Below are 15,122 nucleotides of genomic sequence, written 5' to 3'. Positions count from 1 at the left end.
TTTGTATGTACTTGGAGGAAAGTATGACTTTAGTTCTTACAAAGTCTGGAGAAGGGCATTAGATTCCCCTGAAGCTGAGGTTATAGGTGTTCATCAGCTTCCTGCTGTGAGTGCTGGGAACTGAACTTCGGTCCTCTGCGAGAGAAGTGAGCACACACAGTGGTTAACCACCAAGACATCATCTCTCTAGCCTCAACCTTGAAGTTTTCAAACATCTTTTTATTGGATGGCTACCTATGTCCCATGATACATTTTCTTTTTTCTTTTTCCTGGCTTGAGTAGGAATGAGATAACAAAATACTTGTAAAACATGGCCAAGGTTTACATTTTTCATCTCCAGTAGCTGCTCAGTTTGTCTTCAGGTTTTATCAGTTCACTAAGCCATCTTAAACACTGAAATTCAAAGTTTGTAAATATTAAGTTCTCAGGCATCTCTGCATTTATCCCTGGTGTTATCTGCCTACCAGTTCTGATGCTTATGTTGTATAATCCTTTAAAGATAACATAATTGATAAGAATGCATTTTAATGCTTTAAAAGCAATTTTTCATCCTTTTTCTTTTGCAACTAATACAGGATCATATCTCCTGTGAATCTTACATCTACAGTTTCATTAACCCTCTTCGATGTTTCTTCTTTTCTTTTTGTTATCATTTATTTATTTATTATATCTTAAAAGACTGTATGTGTGCCTGTTTTGTCTGTATGTCTGTGTTATACTTGTACCATGTAACATATATAGAGGTCAGAAGAAATTCGTGGACTCTGGGGCTCAAACTCAGATCACCAGACCTAGAGACAGGCATCCCCATCCTCTGTACTATCTTACTGGATATATTTATTATTTCTTAAAGACTTGTTTTGTTTTGTGTTTCTACAATGATGAAGGATAGAGGTACAAAAAGCAAGATGTTGCAAGGTTTGAGTTTCTGAATCCTCCCTCCCTAGCTCATAGAGAAATGATTTTTTCCTTCATCTCCTGTCATCTTATCATTTAAAAGTTTATAATTAAAATTTTATTAAACAATTTTATAATAAATTCATTTGAAGATAAATAAAATATCTACAAGAAAAAAACTTCCTCTCTTTTATGACTCTTCTTTTGTACCCTACATTAGAACATTATTTTATGTCTACACATACATATATTTGCATGTACACACATGTACAGAAAACTATTACTGTTGGCTCCTAGACATTACATGTACTTTGTTTATTTTAGTGTCCCTATGAATGATCACTTTTCTCTTTTATTTCCTAACTGGCTTGTTAGAACGATGAAAAGATTTTAACGGCCATGTGTTGAAGTTTTAAATGACCATGTGTTTTTTCCTTGGTAATTTAACTTGAGGATTGAAACTGAACTATCTTAGTTTAAATTATAGCCATTAGAATATAACTTCACCTCACCTAAATATGTAATCCTATTTTTTAGTTTCATTTTTAAGATAAACATTCCTAGTTGTGAAAGGTCACAAAAGTCCTGAATGAAAATGGTTCTGAATTATAGCAGGGCAAGCTAAGAATACCTGCTTCTCCTGCAAAGGACCCAAGTTCCATTTCTAGAACTCACATCAGTGGGCTCACAATTGCTTGTAACTCTGCCTGAAAGAAATCTGATGTCCTCTTCTGGCCTCTGTAGGCATCTGAACTCATATGCACCACTACCTCCCATCAACAGACCCAAATTTAAAAATAAAAGGATCTTTAAAAGAGTTAACTGGACTAATAATAAAACACACAAAAACCACATTATTGAACTTCTATTTATTATAGGAAGTAAATGAAAGATAAGTAGTAAAATATCAGATGATGTAAGACAGCCAAAGTTGGGTGATGAAACTAGTTTATCTCTATCTATCTATCTATCTATCTATCTATCTATCTATCTATCTATCTATCTATCTTTATTATTGGTGTGTGTGTAATTGTGTATAAATTCATGCACACATGTATGCCACGCATGGTACATTGTGGAGTCAGAGAAAGGCTTCGTGAAGTCAGATCTTTTCTTCTACCTTTGAGTGCGCTCCAGGGATTCTGGGAATTGAACTCAGGTTGTCAGAGTTGCATAGCTTGTGGCTTTACTTGCCGCAGCATTTTCCTTCCAGGAGAAAGTGAAGTATAAAACTCCCACTAGCTGGCATGAGACCAAACAGTAAGAATGTAGAAGAATGGCTGCCTAGGGATGGTCTCCTCATTAGAGAAAAGAGTGACTATAAAACATATTAAGCTTGACTTACAGAAAACAAAAACAATATTTATGGTTTTGCATCTTTTTTAATTGAAAAAAATCTAAGTTTGAAACCAGCTCATGACATTTCTGTATTATTTGTGAAAATAATGTATACAATCAGAGGTAGGAGTTGGCATAGTGAGCAAAGATTTTCCTAAACATGGGAATGTAGTCAAAACCCATTTGAAGCTGGATAAAGTATTCCACATCTGTAACTCCATTGCTTCTACATTGAGATTGCAGGTAGAGACTTAAAAAAAAAAATCCCCAGACCTTTGCAAAGAGTCTGCCTGGATGATTCAATGATAAGCAGGAATGGACAGACCAATACTTGAAATTGTTCTCTAATCTGTGTACATGCACGGGGTCAAGAGAGCAACTAACAAACACACGAACAAGCATGCATACACATTACAACACATTTTACATGCACACATAGATGAAGATGCGAGGAACTTCACAAAATTATCAAAGTAAGAGATTCCTTGCAGAGACACATGGTGGGGAAGTTGTGTTAATTTTGAAATACCATTTTAAAAGTGTATTTTCACTTACTATTTGAGAATTTAATGCATACATGTAATAAATTGGTCATATTGAGGACCTAGAGTCTAACAGATTCCATGCAGGCAGACAGACAGGGTGAACAGGGTCTAGGTGTATCAATGTACTTTTCTTTTAAATGTTTAAAATGGCCGACTTTTTACCTCTCTCTGAAACAAAGATTCAGTGCCTCTGTTTTAGGAGAAGCACTCACTGGTATTTTTAAATTTCTAGGGTCAGCAATGGACTGGCACTCTTGGCTTTCATTTCTTTGTCTGGATTATCCAGTCCCACAATAGCTAAAAACAGTCCTTTGTCTGGGAGAAAAAGCCCATCCCACCGCCATATGTAAAAATCTTTTGGCTTCTGCAGACAAACTTTATTTCCAGGTTTGAGTACACCACTTTATAACTGCTGCAGTCTGCTTTTAATTCCCTCCTCCTACCTGGTGTGTGTATGTGTGTGTATGTGTGTATGTGTGTGTGTGTGTTTGTGTGTGTGTGTGTGTGTGTATACATGTGTGTGAAATAAAACTTTGCTGGATGTTGAACACTTGATTTTCCTGCCTTTATATTCTTTAAATCAGTTCAGAAAAGTGTCTATTTCCCCCAACTCTAACCATAGTTGTATCAACATTCATTTTCACTCCTGTCCTCTAAGGCCTCCTGAATCTCTACCACACAGAGCTTCCTCTCCCATCCTTTGTACTCCTTTAAAAATACATGTTTATAATCATGATGTGTTGCAAGTAATAGTTATGTAGAATTTCAAGTTCATGTTTCTTTTTCACTTTTCTTGTCTCCCTGCTTTCCATAAGTATAGTTACAATGTCTTTTACAGATTGTCTCAAAGCCCATGCATGAGAACGTAAGTCTGCATAACACTGCAGATCCTACTCTCTCCTCCTTCAAATGCTCCTGTCAATTGAGCTTAGAGTTTTACATCACTTTTATGAAGTAGGAAAAGTCTGAGGCAACATTTTGGTGTCACAGCTCTGTTTAATGAAATTACAAGTTAATAACAAACTGATTGGCATTTTATGCATGGTGCTAGAATGACTGGCGAGTGGAGATTGCAAATATGAAGTTTCAGGGAGTGGGAGTATGTGGATAATGGGAAACCAAACCCTGGCCCATAAGAAGCAGAGTAACCTGAGCTGTTGAATAAAGGGCACACCATCGTTAATTGTGAGTCAATATGACGAACCGCAAACTCCGATTCTGCCTAAAGGACAGCGTGTTTTGAACATTATATCCAACAACCCATAATAGCAAGAGCTCGTAGCTCACTCTCACTTTCAGTGTCTGTTTTTCAAAAGCTCTGTCGGGTTCAACTTTTGCCTAAGCGAATAAACATGAAATGATTGAGAGGATGGTGAGCAATTAAAACTTAATTTATTCTAATTTCTGCCAGTGTTGATTTCTCCTTTAAAAACAGAAGTTATTTCTCTGAAATAAATCAAATTAAACCAGCGTTTTGGATTTGATTTTTAAATTCCACAGCTTTCACTATCATTAAGTCTTAAAGATTATTTAGCTTCATTATATCCCAAATTTTCATATAAAAAAAAAAAAAAAAAAAAAAAAAAAACGACAAAACACAGCTCCTCATGAAGCAGGAAGCAAAGGATGTGTACACCTGACCTTAGCAAGAGAACTGAAGGTGGGGCTTCTTCCCTGCCCCAGAATCTTCACAGATTTGCATCGAATGGCTTGTTTTCTGTTGCTGTTTGTTTCTTTCTTGTCTTGTTCCAAGCATCTAAAGAATTCTAGTGGAAAGAAATTTCTGTGAGGCATCTCTATTTTATTAGTACATCATAAATATTTATTATTTAAAATGCCGAATAGCAGCTGGCAAGATGGCTCAGCAGGCAGAGTGCTTCTCAAAAAGCCTGATGTCGTGAGTTTGATTCCTGGGACCTACATGGTAGAAGCAAATGTGAGTTTGGAAAGTTGTCCTCTGACCTCCACATGGTCTAGTACAAGACATGCATGTGTGTTTGCAAATGAACACATCAAAATTAAAATATAATAAGAAACTGATGTCCAACAATATTACAGACATTCCCCTTAAAGTTTATTTAAAATGAAAGATCTTAGCACACCTGAATCACACCTCTCAAGAATCTGAGCCAGGAGGTAGAGTCCAGCTTAGGCTAGAGAGATACTTGTGGGGAAAAATTAAAAGCAGAAACAGACAAACAAAAAAAATCCTAACCTTCCAATCTACTGAATTACTGAATTACACCATTTACTACAGAAAGGTTGCTAAAGTTTTTTTTCTTTCTTTTCTTTTCTGTTTATTTGTTTTCTTGAATGATAGTGTCATATATACTTAAGGTCTATATACCACGACATCATGTCATATATCTATGTGACAAAGTGATTGCTGTCGTGGAGCCATGAGAAGTAACATCATTATACATTTTCTCCTTGTTTGTTTGATTTGCTTTTGTGGAAAGAACAGCTAAAATTTCTTCCTTTGGCAGGAATCAAACTTCAGTAATTTTAAGTTCATGGTCTCATATTGTGCTACTGGTCAAGATTTTGTTCCCATCCTAAGAATTCGGCTGACCTTCCTCAGTTCATGCACACTCTATATCCCATGCCTGCGCCCCAATAAACAGTTTAATTGCTTTGTAAAAATGAATATGACCTTGCTTCTTCACTACCCCATCCCCTCCTATTCCTTTCCTTCCTCCTCTTCCTCTCCATCAATTCCCCCTTCTCATCCCTCTTCTCTCATCTTTATCTGTATCTTCTGTCTTACTTCTTCTCTGTTTCTTTCTCCCCATTCTCTTCTTCTACTTACTATGTGCCTTATCCACTGGTGAGAATTTAAGAATTTAGGCATCTCTTCTTCCTGGGGCAAAGGGAAGATATGCTTATCTACAGATTTCCTCATAGATATAAAGGTGTTACAACCAAATCCTGTCTGTTTTATGTCTTACAGATTTTCTTTTTGTCTCTTCTTTGTGTATGTGTTAAATGTATGTTGTGTGTGGAGAGGTGTGTATTTTTGCAAATGTATAACTGCATGCAGAAACCAGAAGACAGTCACAGCTGTCATTCTTTGGACACTATTTACCTTGATTTTGGAAACAAGGCCTCTCACTATAGCAGAACTCACCAAGTAAGATAAGCTCACTGGCTAGCCAGCCCCAAGTCTCCTCCCACCTCCACCTCCCAACACCAGGACTCTAAGTGTGTAACACCATGATCACCTTTTTTTGTTTGTTTTTTAAACTTGAGTTCTGGAAGATCAAACTTGGGACCTCATGTTTGCACATAAACCACTTTACCATATAAGCTATCAGGTGGCCCAGTCTGTAATTTCTCAAAATTATCATCTCAAATCATCCTTATGCCAAAAAGGCATATTCACCCCATGCAGAAGATTCTGGATTCCTAAAGTCAAATATTGAAGAGACAGGTCCTAAGTCCTTGCAAGTAATTTCAAGTATAAAGTTGTAGTCTGTATTTCAAATGTTTTACTTTTCTTTCCTAATGGTACACAAGCATCATAGTTATTAAGTATTCTACTAAAATACACATGAAGTTCTTTAAAATAATATACAAAGAATACTTCATTTCCCTTGTTTTAAATTATTTGGAGCAATTCCCAGATATGTGGTGTAAAATCGTGATGTTTTGTGATACATAATTAATTTCAAATTTTGCTTAGTTATTAAAATAACCTGTTGTATAAATTTTTAAATAGCTGTTAAATCTTTATATGTACACAGTAATTTTTTGCATTCCTTTACACTTTGAGATATTGGAATGTGTGCATTATTAAGCAGTGATCAAAATGTACAAATATTGCCAAGAATCATTATTATATATATATATTTTGTTCAGGGATATGGGGGCTACATCGCATCAATGATCTTAAAATCAGATGAGAAATTTTTCAAATGTGGAACCGTGGTTGCACCCATCTCAGACATGAAGTTGTATGGTGAGTATGTCCTACAGACAGATTTAATATAAAGTATTGATTGGTGGACAAGAAAATCCCAATGCAGAGAAACTCAATTAAACTCATTTATCATGTGTTATTAAAGTCTGTTGTGAGTTATCACCTCCTTTATGCAATTGATTTTACTGGAGTGTGACAATTACATTTGAAATGCATAAATAAATAATGAAACAGGGTACGTTTTGCTCATTCAGAATTTTTTTTTCTCTCTGTGTCACAGCCTCAGCATTCTCTGAGCGGTACCTTGGTATGCCATCAAAGGAAGAAAGCACTTACCAGGTAGACTAATACAAAAATTACAACAATAAAAGGCAAAAGACATTTTTGTCATAATGATTAGGTTGATTCCTTCCATTCATATCTCTCTACATAGACAAATACTTGTGTTTTTCTTGCAGGCATCCAGTGTACTTCATAACATTCATGGCTTAAAAGAAGAAAATTTATTAATCATTCATGGAACTGCTGATAGTAAGTATTATATTTGCTGTTTCTTTCTGCTGGCAGCTGTCCCTATACAAGGGGACAGTTAGATATAGGACGTGTTTCCAGGAGGTCCTGTAAAGCTGTTGAACAAGAGTACAGAAAGGGACATGGAGGATGAGATTTCTGACAGGAAGTAGGAAGAAAATCAGGTAGTGCTATTCAATATCGTTCCTTATTGTGACAGGAGACTTATCTGTAATCTTCCAGTGTTTCATACAGCAGCCACTGGTCAATTGCAACCAAAGATCATATGGGAAATAGTGTTGACTAGGGAACAAAATAATTTAATGTGAAGAAGTGGTTAAATCAGAGGAGAGAGAGAGAGAGAGAGAGAGAGAGAGAGAGAGAGAGAGAGAGAGAGAGAAAGAGAGAGAGAACATAGCAAAAGTAGCAGGGTTATAAGAAGAGTAGCTGCAGGGAGGAAAGCCCATGAGCTGGAGGGAGTTTAGGGTGGGAAGGAGGTATGCAAGTGTTTTATGTGGTTTGAATATGTCTGAGTATACAGGTATGTGCCTCCATGTTTGCATTTAAGTGTGCAAGTGTGAGTCTTTTAGTTAAAATTAGGTTCAGGAGCTTGAGCTCTAAAAGTCATGTGTTAACATGGCTTCCCACCTGAAATAAAAACCAGACAAAGTGAAACAGTCGTAGGCTCCACATAAAGCAACTCATGGTTGGTTCCCAAATCCTTTTGCTTTGTTGTATTACAAGCCTCTCATAGCAATGTAATATGTAAAAAGAAGGGAAAGAGATAAAAGGAAAGAAAAGAAAGAGAGAAAAAAAGAAAGAGAGAGAGAGAAAGAGAGAGAAAGAAAGGAAGAAAGAAAGAAGGAATGAAGGAAGGAAAGAAAGGAAGAAAAAAAGAAGGAAAGAAAAAGAAAGGAAAGAAAGAAAACAAGCAAACCTACTGCAGCCTACACAGGAACTCTTTGTTCTCTTGGCAACTCTTCTGAGAATCTACAATTATTATAAATTGGAAAATATGTTTGTGAAGTAACTGAAGTAGTAGCATCATTGCTTGATGCATGGCACTGAAAAGCGCCATGCTTCTAAGGATGTCAAAGTATTCAGACCACCCACATAGGTAAACAGTAGTCACAAAGTCACTTACTAATTGTTAAGTGTGTATTAGAACATGCACTAGAGCACTTAACAGTGTCTTATTTGTTCTGCACAAAAATACTGCCCTAAAGAGTTACCATTGTCTTAACTAGTATGTTAGAGAAATAACTGGTGGGAAAAGCTGAACTTTCCATGGGGATTTTTTTGTGTGTGTGTGTGACTACTGCAGTTCTTATCCCCTGCACTAAACCCTAAGCCAAGTGAATCGATTATATTTATGGTTAAATGAGTTTCTCTCTAGACACCACCCTAGAAGTTTTTAGTACTGTTTAAAACTCCTTTACTAAGTTGCTGGTATTACTGTAAATCGTGTTTCCTGTTTGATTCAATTTCAAGTCAGGTAGTTCACATAGGTGATTCTATTACAGAGGTCCAGAGAGGTGCAAGCCATGCTTGTATACAGGTGCACACATGTTCACACTCACCACACAGCCCATAGGAAACTTGACCTATGGATGTTCAATGACATTTTTATGCTGCTATTCTTGGCTAGAAAAATGACAAACTCATTCACTAGTTAGGTTAAATTTAATTGTCCCATTTATTCCTTTGAAGGAAACAAATAGCAAACAACCAACTTTGCATTGAAAACCAATCAGAGAATAATCAACTGAAAAGTTATTTGGGGGGAGGGGGTCTGGAGAGATGGTACAGTGAGGAGAAGAGCTTGGATTCCCAGGATGGGGGTAAAGCCAGATACCGTGGTGTACACCTGAGATTACAGTATTCTTGAGAATGTAGGTGGAGACAGACAAAGCCCTGTAAGCTCACTAACCAGCGAGTTGGGTGTGCCCAGAAACAAACAGTTTGAGACTCTGCCTCAAAGGCAAGAACTGACACCCAAGGTTGTGCACTAATCTCTATATATGCTCATATTTTTAAACACACACATTATACATTTCTGTTCTCTATCATCTGTCTGCCTGTCTATCTCTCTATCTCTATCTATCTATCTATCTATCTATCTATCTATCATCTCTGCCACTGTTTCTATCCCTGTGTCTGCTCTGTGTCTGCCTTTGTGTATCTCTCTCTCTCTCTCTCTCTCTCTCTCTCTCTCTATCTATCTATCTATCTATCTCTCTCTCTCTTTTTCTCTCTCTCTCTTTTTCTCTCTCTCTCTCACACACACTTATTTCTCATACTTTCCCTCCCCCTACTCCTACCATAACAGTTTATTTGCATGGCTATCTTTTCAGCCAAACCCAAATGCACACATGATGAAGTCTTCCATATATCTTCCCTACAAACCCACATGAGTTATATAAGAGATTATTCTACATCAGCTATTGCCCACATAAATCTGCATTCATAGTCATATACAAATACCAAGCAATTTATAGTTATTTAAAATTGGTGAATTTCCTTATTAATTGTAATAGAAAATTGTTCAGCAATATCTTGCCTATATTCAAAATAAATGACTATTTGAACTGTTTATCCTCTGCTGTATAGAAAGATTATTCTGCACCATAGGATAAAAACCTAGGGAGGCTCATACCACTGATAAGACTGCCCTGGTTTGACAAAGATAGATATAAAATGTTAGCTTAAAGTTATTTATGGAAATCTGAAGATATGTATGGAGTGAAAGGAATAACTTAGGCAAAATACAAGCAAACTATACCACAGAAACAGTTGAGTGGCAGGCACAAGATTTTATAACTAGCTCAGACAAAACTGTTACTAAATACAGACTCCTGAGATATGTATTCCAAAGCTCTGGGGCCTTACATTCAGACAGAAGAAACATGGAGGGGAAAAGAGAAAAAGCAGTTTTCTCTGCATGAAATTTTTAACACTGAATAATGAGTGATGCACAAAATCTTCTCCACATGGGAATTCAGTTCTAATATAATATTGTAATTATATTTATTTGTATACTTCTTCATTGTTTGTGTATGTATGTGTGCATATGCTTAGGAGGGCATGTGTTTGGGGTCAGAAGACAAATTGTAGAAGTCTGGTCTCTCTGTACACCATAGATGGGCTCCAGTAATTTATATCAGGTCATTAGGCCTCTGACCAAGGACCCTTTTCTGCTCAGCAATCTAACTGTTGCATATTTATAATATGAAATAACAATGCAGAGTATCAATGTCTAGATGAGTCTAGATGCTAGAAATCTTCAAGTATGTATGTGAGGATATTTCACTGCATTGATTGCAGGCAAGACACAAATTACCTCCAATACTTATTAAGTACAAAGTACATATAAGCATCCACCATCGTGCCTGCACTTTAAATTTTACTTGGGTTCTTAGTGCTGAAACCTTGGTTCTTACATTGGTGAGCCATCTCCTCAACTCAACCTTGCCAGTGTGGGCAAGGGTCTAAGCAGGGACACATGGACAAATGAACCATGCTATCCAGCTAGTTTAGCTCATTTCCAAAAATCCTAAGCTAGTGGGAGACCATGACTCAAATAAAAATGGAGAGAACCTGAGGAATCACATCTAAAGTGGGCCTTTGACTTCCAAACACACTCAGAAATGCACATATGCTTACCTAGACACACGCACCCACACAGACATATACACATGAACAGAATGCCATTAGATGACTAAATTCACCTTGGTAAGAGCTCTTATGGTGGTATTCTGCTTTATAGTAAAAAATAAAAACTTTACTATGCTACTTAGCAGCTCTTTAGCTGAAATTACTGACAGGTCTTTCTTCCAAGTATCCAAAGTATATGGACAACTTCTGTTCTTTGAAAAAGCTATTGAGCATTTCTGGTGCTAACAGATTCATTTCTTTCAAATATCATAATTTAATATTTTGCAGCAAAAGTTCATTTCCAGCATTCAGCAGAATTGATCAAGCATCTGATAAAAGCTGGGGTGAATTACACTCTGCAGGTAAGCCAGCACTCCAGAAAAATTCAGACTAATCCTCAGCTTTGTATCACCCTATCAGATACTTGGGATAAGCAACTAAAGCCATGAAAGGGTGATTTTTGGCTCAGGATTATAGAGGATATAGTTGCACCCATGGCTTTGGGTCTGTGGCAAGGAAGCATCAGATTACAAGAGTTCATGGAAAAGCAAAACAACTCATTTAATAATGTGTGCTCCTGTGTTAGCATGTGTGTGCTTATGTGCATATGTGTATTTGTGTGTATCTGTGTACACTCACATGTGCATGCATGTGTGAAGCTCGAGGACAACAGCAGGGCAAATAATATCAAATATTATAACATCATGGTCATGATCCAGAGGATATGATGACATGTCTTTGTGTCCTGTTTTCTCAGGCTGGCTCTGTTAACTGCCTCTTTACCAAGCATTCTGAATTTCTTGTTTCTTTAAATTAACTTCTGGGTTCTCCGTTGGCTTCATTTTCTCAGCTTTAGGCATTAAACTCTGGGTTGGTTATAGGAATCAAACTAGCCACAGAGAAACTGACCTTTCAGGGTGTCTTTTGAAACCTGATTAGAAGTCTTCAGGACTCCATGACTCTAGAGAGGAGCAAAGCCAAAATCATAGGGCCAACCCCAAGAATCCAGCTAATGTGAGCTCTAGCTAGGCTTGTTTGAACCATAGATGCACCTTGTTGGTTGATTAGTCATCTTGAGGGGAAATGTCTCCGAAGTCCCTGTGTGAAGCCACAATGCCTGAGGGCTCTCTTTTTGAGGAAAATTCTTTAAGAGTTCAATTTTTATGTCTCTGAGTCTTCTATTGCTAAAATATTTCTGCCTTCTGACATGCCCTCAAGGCAAGAGAAAGGATCCTAACTCCTTCAGACACGAAATACTGCTTCCTTTGCACTTTGCATTTCACCTTCTTGGACCTATCCTATGGAAGTATTTCCTCTTGGTTGCAAAAAAATGATCAAAAGATTTGTGAATATTTTTAACATACATGAGAAAGTGACATATAACTGGAAATTTTCTCAAGAAATTACTTTAAGTAAAGACATATCTGAACAATGTATTCCAGAAGAAGATATATGTTTAGTCAAGCAGACTACAATGTTTAGTTCAGAGAGGTCAGCATGAACATGGAAGAGTCTACCATTTTGTCCAAGAAGCCCTAATTTAAATAATTATTTTCATGTATATGTGTCTTGGTGAACAGAAGTTCCTAAAAAAAAAAAAAAAAAAAAAACCAGCATCTTCTACTAAACCATCTGTAAGGTTGATTCACTAATTAGAACTCCAATGATTGCAGAAAGATGTGAATGTTTGAAATAGTTGGAAATGCAGTAACAAGTTTCTTGGGCTGCCTTCACCCTCTTGATAGCGATTTTGTCCTCTGTGTGTGAGCTAATGTATCTGTGAGCATTGGGTAAGTCTTTGGAATGTAGATGCATCTAGCTTCTCCTAAGTTTCAGAATGTCATCTGGTAGCATCTGAGTCATATGGCAGAAATTTCCCCACCGTGTATGGAAAAACACAGCTCTTACCTCAAAGAGAATAAGAGATTGTTTGATCTGGAGCCAAGATGTAAGTGACTATGGCCTGGAAACATTTACGTTACCCTACTTCTACGCTCTCCATTGTGGAAGCAGTTTCACAGAGGTTGATAGTAGCAGGACAAAAAAAAAAAAAGCTACACATCAAAAAATTCAAAACTACATTAGTAGACACACCAGTAAGTTAGGTTATAACAAGATGTGGAAATCTCAACTATAGGTCCAGATGTTAAATGGTTAACTCTTCCAGCGATAGAGTATGGCAGGCAACAGAGAGAGAGAGATTGGGCCTGGCATGGGCTTTTGAAATGTCAAACCCCACCCCCAATGACATACTTTCTTCAATGAAAGCACACCCACTCCAACAAAGCTACACCTCCTAATCCTTCTAATCCTTTCAAATAATGCCAGTCCTTGGTGAATAAGCATTGATATATATGAACCTATATGAGCATTCTTACCCAAACCACACACAAGGAATCTGATGAGGGCTCAGATTCTATGGTCTAAATAAAGACCCTTCCTACAGATTTTAGATAAAGGGTTGAGGTCTCATTTCAACTTTCTTGAAATCAGGTTGTTTCTGATTTCCATGCTGCAAGAAAAATGGGAAAGATTCAGCCTTTCTGCTAACAAATGTCCATCATGCCAGGTTTAACTCCTGATTGCTCAGAGAGCTTAGCAACTTTATCTGTAGAAAAGAGTATTAGAGGCTTTCAGGCAGTCAAAGGAGGGTCCCTAGCATTTCTCTTATACCAGCTGTGAGCACAGAGAAAAAGACAGCTATAGGTAGCAGAGCCTGAGTAGACCCTAGCCCAACCCAACAGTAACTTAGTTTCTCACTTTTCTTCAATGTCATAGGTCTACCCAGATGAAGGATATCACATTTCAGACAAGAGCAAGCATCATTTTTACAGCACAATTCTCAGATTCTTCAGTGATTGTCTAAAGGAAGAAGTATCTGTGCTGCCACAGGAACCAGAAGAAGATGAATAATGGACTATACTTCTACAGAGCTGAAGGGAATATTGAGGCTCAATGAAACCGAACCAAGAGACTGTCTTGTTATAGATGCTCCAGAATTCTAAGGGCAGCTCGAGGAGATGAACCTGGAACAGCACACTCAGACAGTGAACTAGAACTTGGAGACAGACGTCCTTGCTACTGTGCTGCCAAGAGTGCAGAAGGTGTTTTATTGTAAAGGGAAGTTGCAAGGGTTGGTTTCCTGGGGAAAAAATATTAGTTTCACATTAAAGTAGGAATAGTGCATGTTTCCTTCCGTTATCCCCTTTTGTTCTGTGACTAGTTACCCTCACTTTGATTTCAATGGTCATGATCACCTTTGCATAAAGTGCATAACGTACCATCAGTACCACAGTCCCTGATCTTTGATGGCTGAGCTGCAATCTAACATGTTAATGTAACTTTATAATAAGTGCAATTCTCTCATTGTCTATTATTATGCTTAAGAAAATATTCAGTTAATAAACAAAAAGCAGAGTATTTTACATAAAGTTCTGTTTTCAAAAAGGCATTATTAAATGAGTCAAGGCTATGTAGAAATATGGATTTCAGCACCTTCCAAAGTTCAGGCAGTTGTCAGTAGATAGAATACTTTTAAATCAACACACACAAGTGTTTGTCTCACAGTATAATATAAATATATATATACACGCACGTGTGCATATGCAGACAGTGAGTTTATCTTTATATGTTACTCATGCTACAAAGGGTAAACTTTAATGAATTACAGTGGATACAATTTTACAGACTGCAATGGATGCTTCTTTAATGAGCCAAATATGATAAGACCCCTTTGTTTCCAGTTCAGATTTTAGCAATTGCTTTCCTATAAATGGGTTGTGTTTGGTATTGTTTCTAGTGGTTAATAGTTTTCTAGTTGCAGTTTACTTTTTTGAATATGATATCTTGTCACATGTAAATTAGATATTAAATATTAAATTATAGTTTCTGATAATGAAATTTTGTTAAACAAATGCAATGCCACTGAGTGGCATTTTGCTCTCTTGGTGGAGAAGGGTTTTTTAAACACTCAAACCTTTTACTTCAAACTCCCAGTGCAGTAAAGTCAATTCTCATTTTCATTATATAAGCAAAAATAAGAATTGTTTCATTTTTTTCCAGAATCTATTTAGCATTCCATGCCTGCTCGATGCATCTGTTGCTCTTTAACTGAATCCTTGTTATTAGAATTAAAAGAAATTATTTTTATTCATTGTCCCCCAACCCCCAGATCACAAACAGCAGCACATGGTATGCATTTAAATGGACAGCATATGGGGTACCAATTCCTGCAGTGTGTCAATTTGGAGCACTTGGTA

The 15,122-nt window shown here is 37.0% G+C and overlaps 1 protein-coding gene across 5 annotated transcripts in view; it reads left to right on the top strand.

The window, feature by feature from the left end:
* Dpp10 (dipeptidyl peptidase like 10) overlaps positions 1-14,294 on the top strand; it is a 1,470,448-nt gene extending 1,456,154 nt beyond the window's left edge. For 3 of the 5 annotated variants that reach the window (XM_076941051.1, XM_034513030.2, XM_076941054.1), the window contains 5 exons: positions 6,639-6,738; positions 6,980-7,038; positions 7,158-7,230; positions 11,152-11,225; positions 13,642-14,294. In XM_076941051.1, the coding sequence (XP_076797166.1) occupies positions 6,639-6,738; positions 6,980-7,038; positions 7,158-7,230; positions 11,152-11,225; positions 13,642-13,776 (441 nt within the window). In that variant the 3' untranslated portion in view covers positions 13,777-14,294. The remainder of the gene's footprint in view (positions 1-6,638; positions 6,739-6,979; positions 7,039-7,157; positions 7,231-11,151; positions 11,226-13,641) is intronic. The other 2 variants (XM_076941052.1, XM_076941053.1) reach the window with 1 other exon arrangement.
* Positions 14,295-15,122: the final 828 nt, after the last annotated feature.

The sequence above is a fragment of the Arvicanthis niloticus genome, chromosome 10 (genome assembly GCF_011762505.2).
Source record: "Arvicanthis niloticus isolate mArvNil1 chromosome 10, mArvNil1.pat.X, whole genome shotgun sequence".
In the NCBI taxonomy this organism is placed as follows: domain Eukaryota; kingdom Metazoa; phylum Chordata; class Mammalia; order Rodentia; family Muridae; genus Arvicanthis; species Arvicanthis niloticus.
This window is presented reverse-complemented; position numbering and strand designations above follow the sequence as displayed.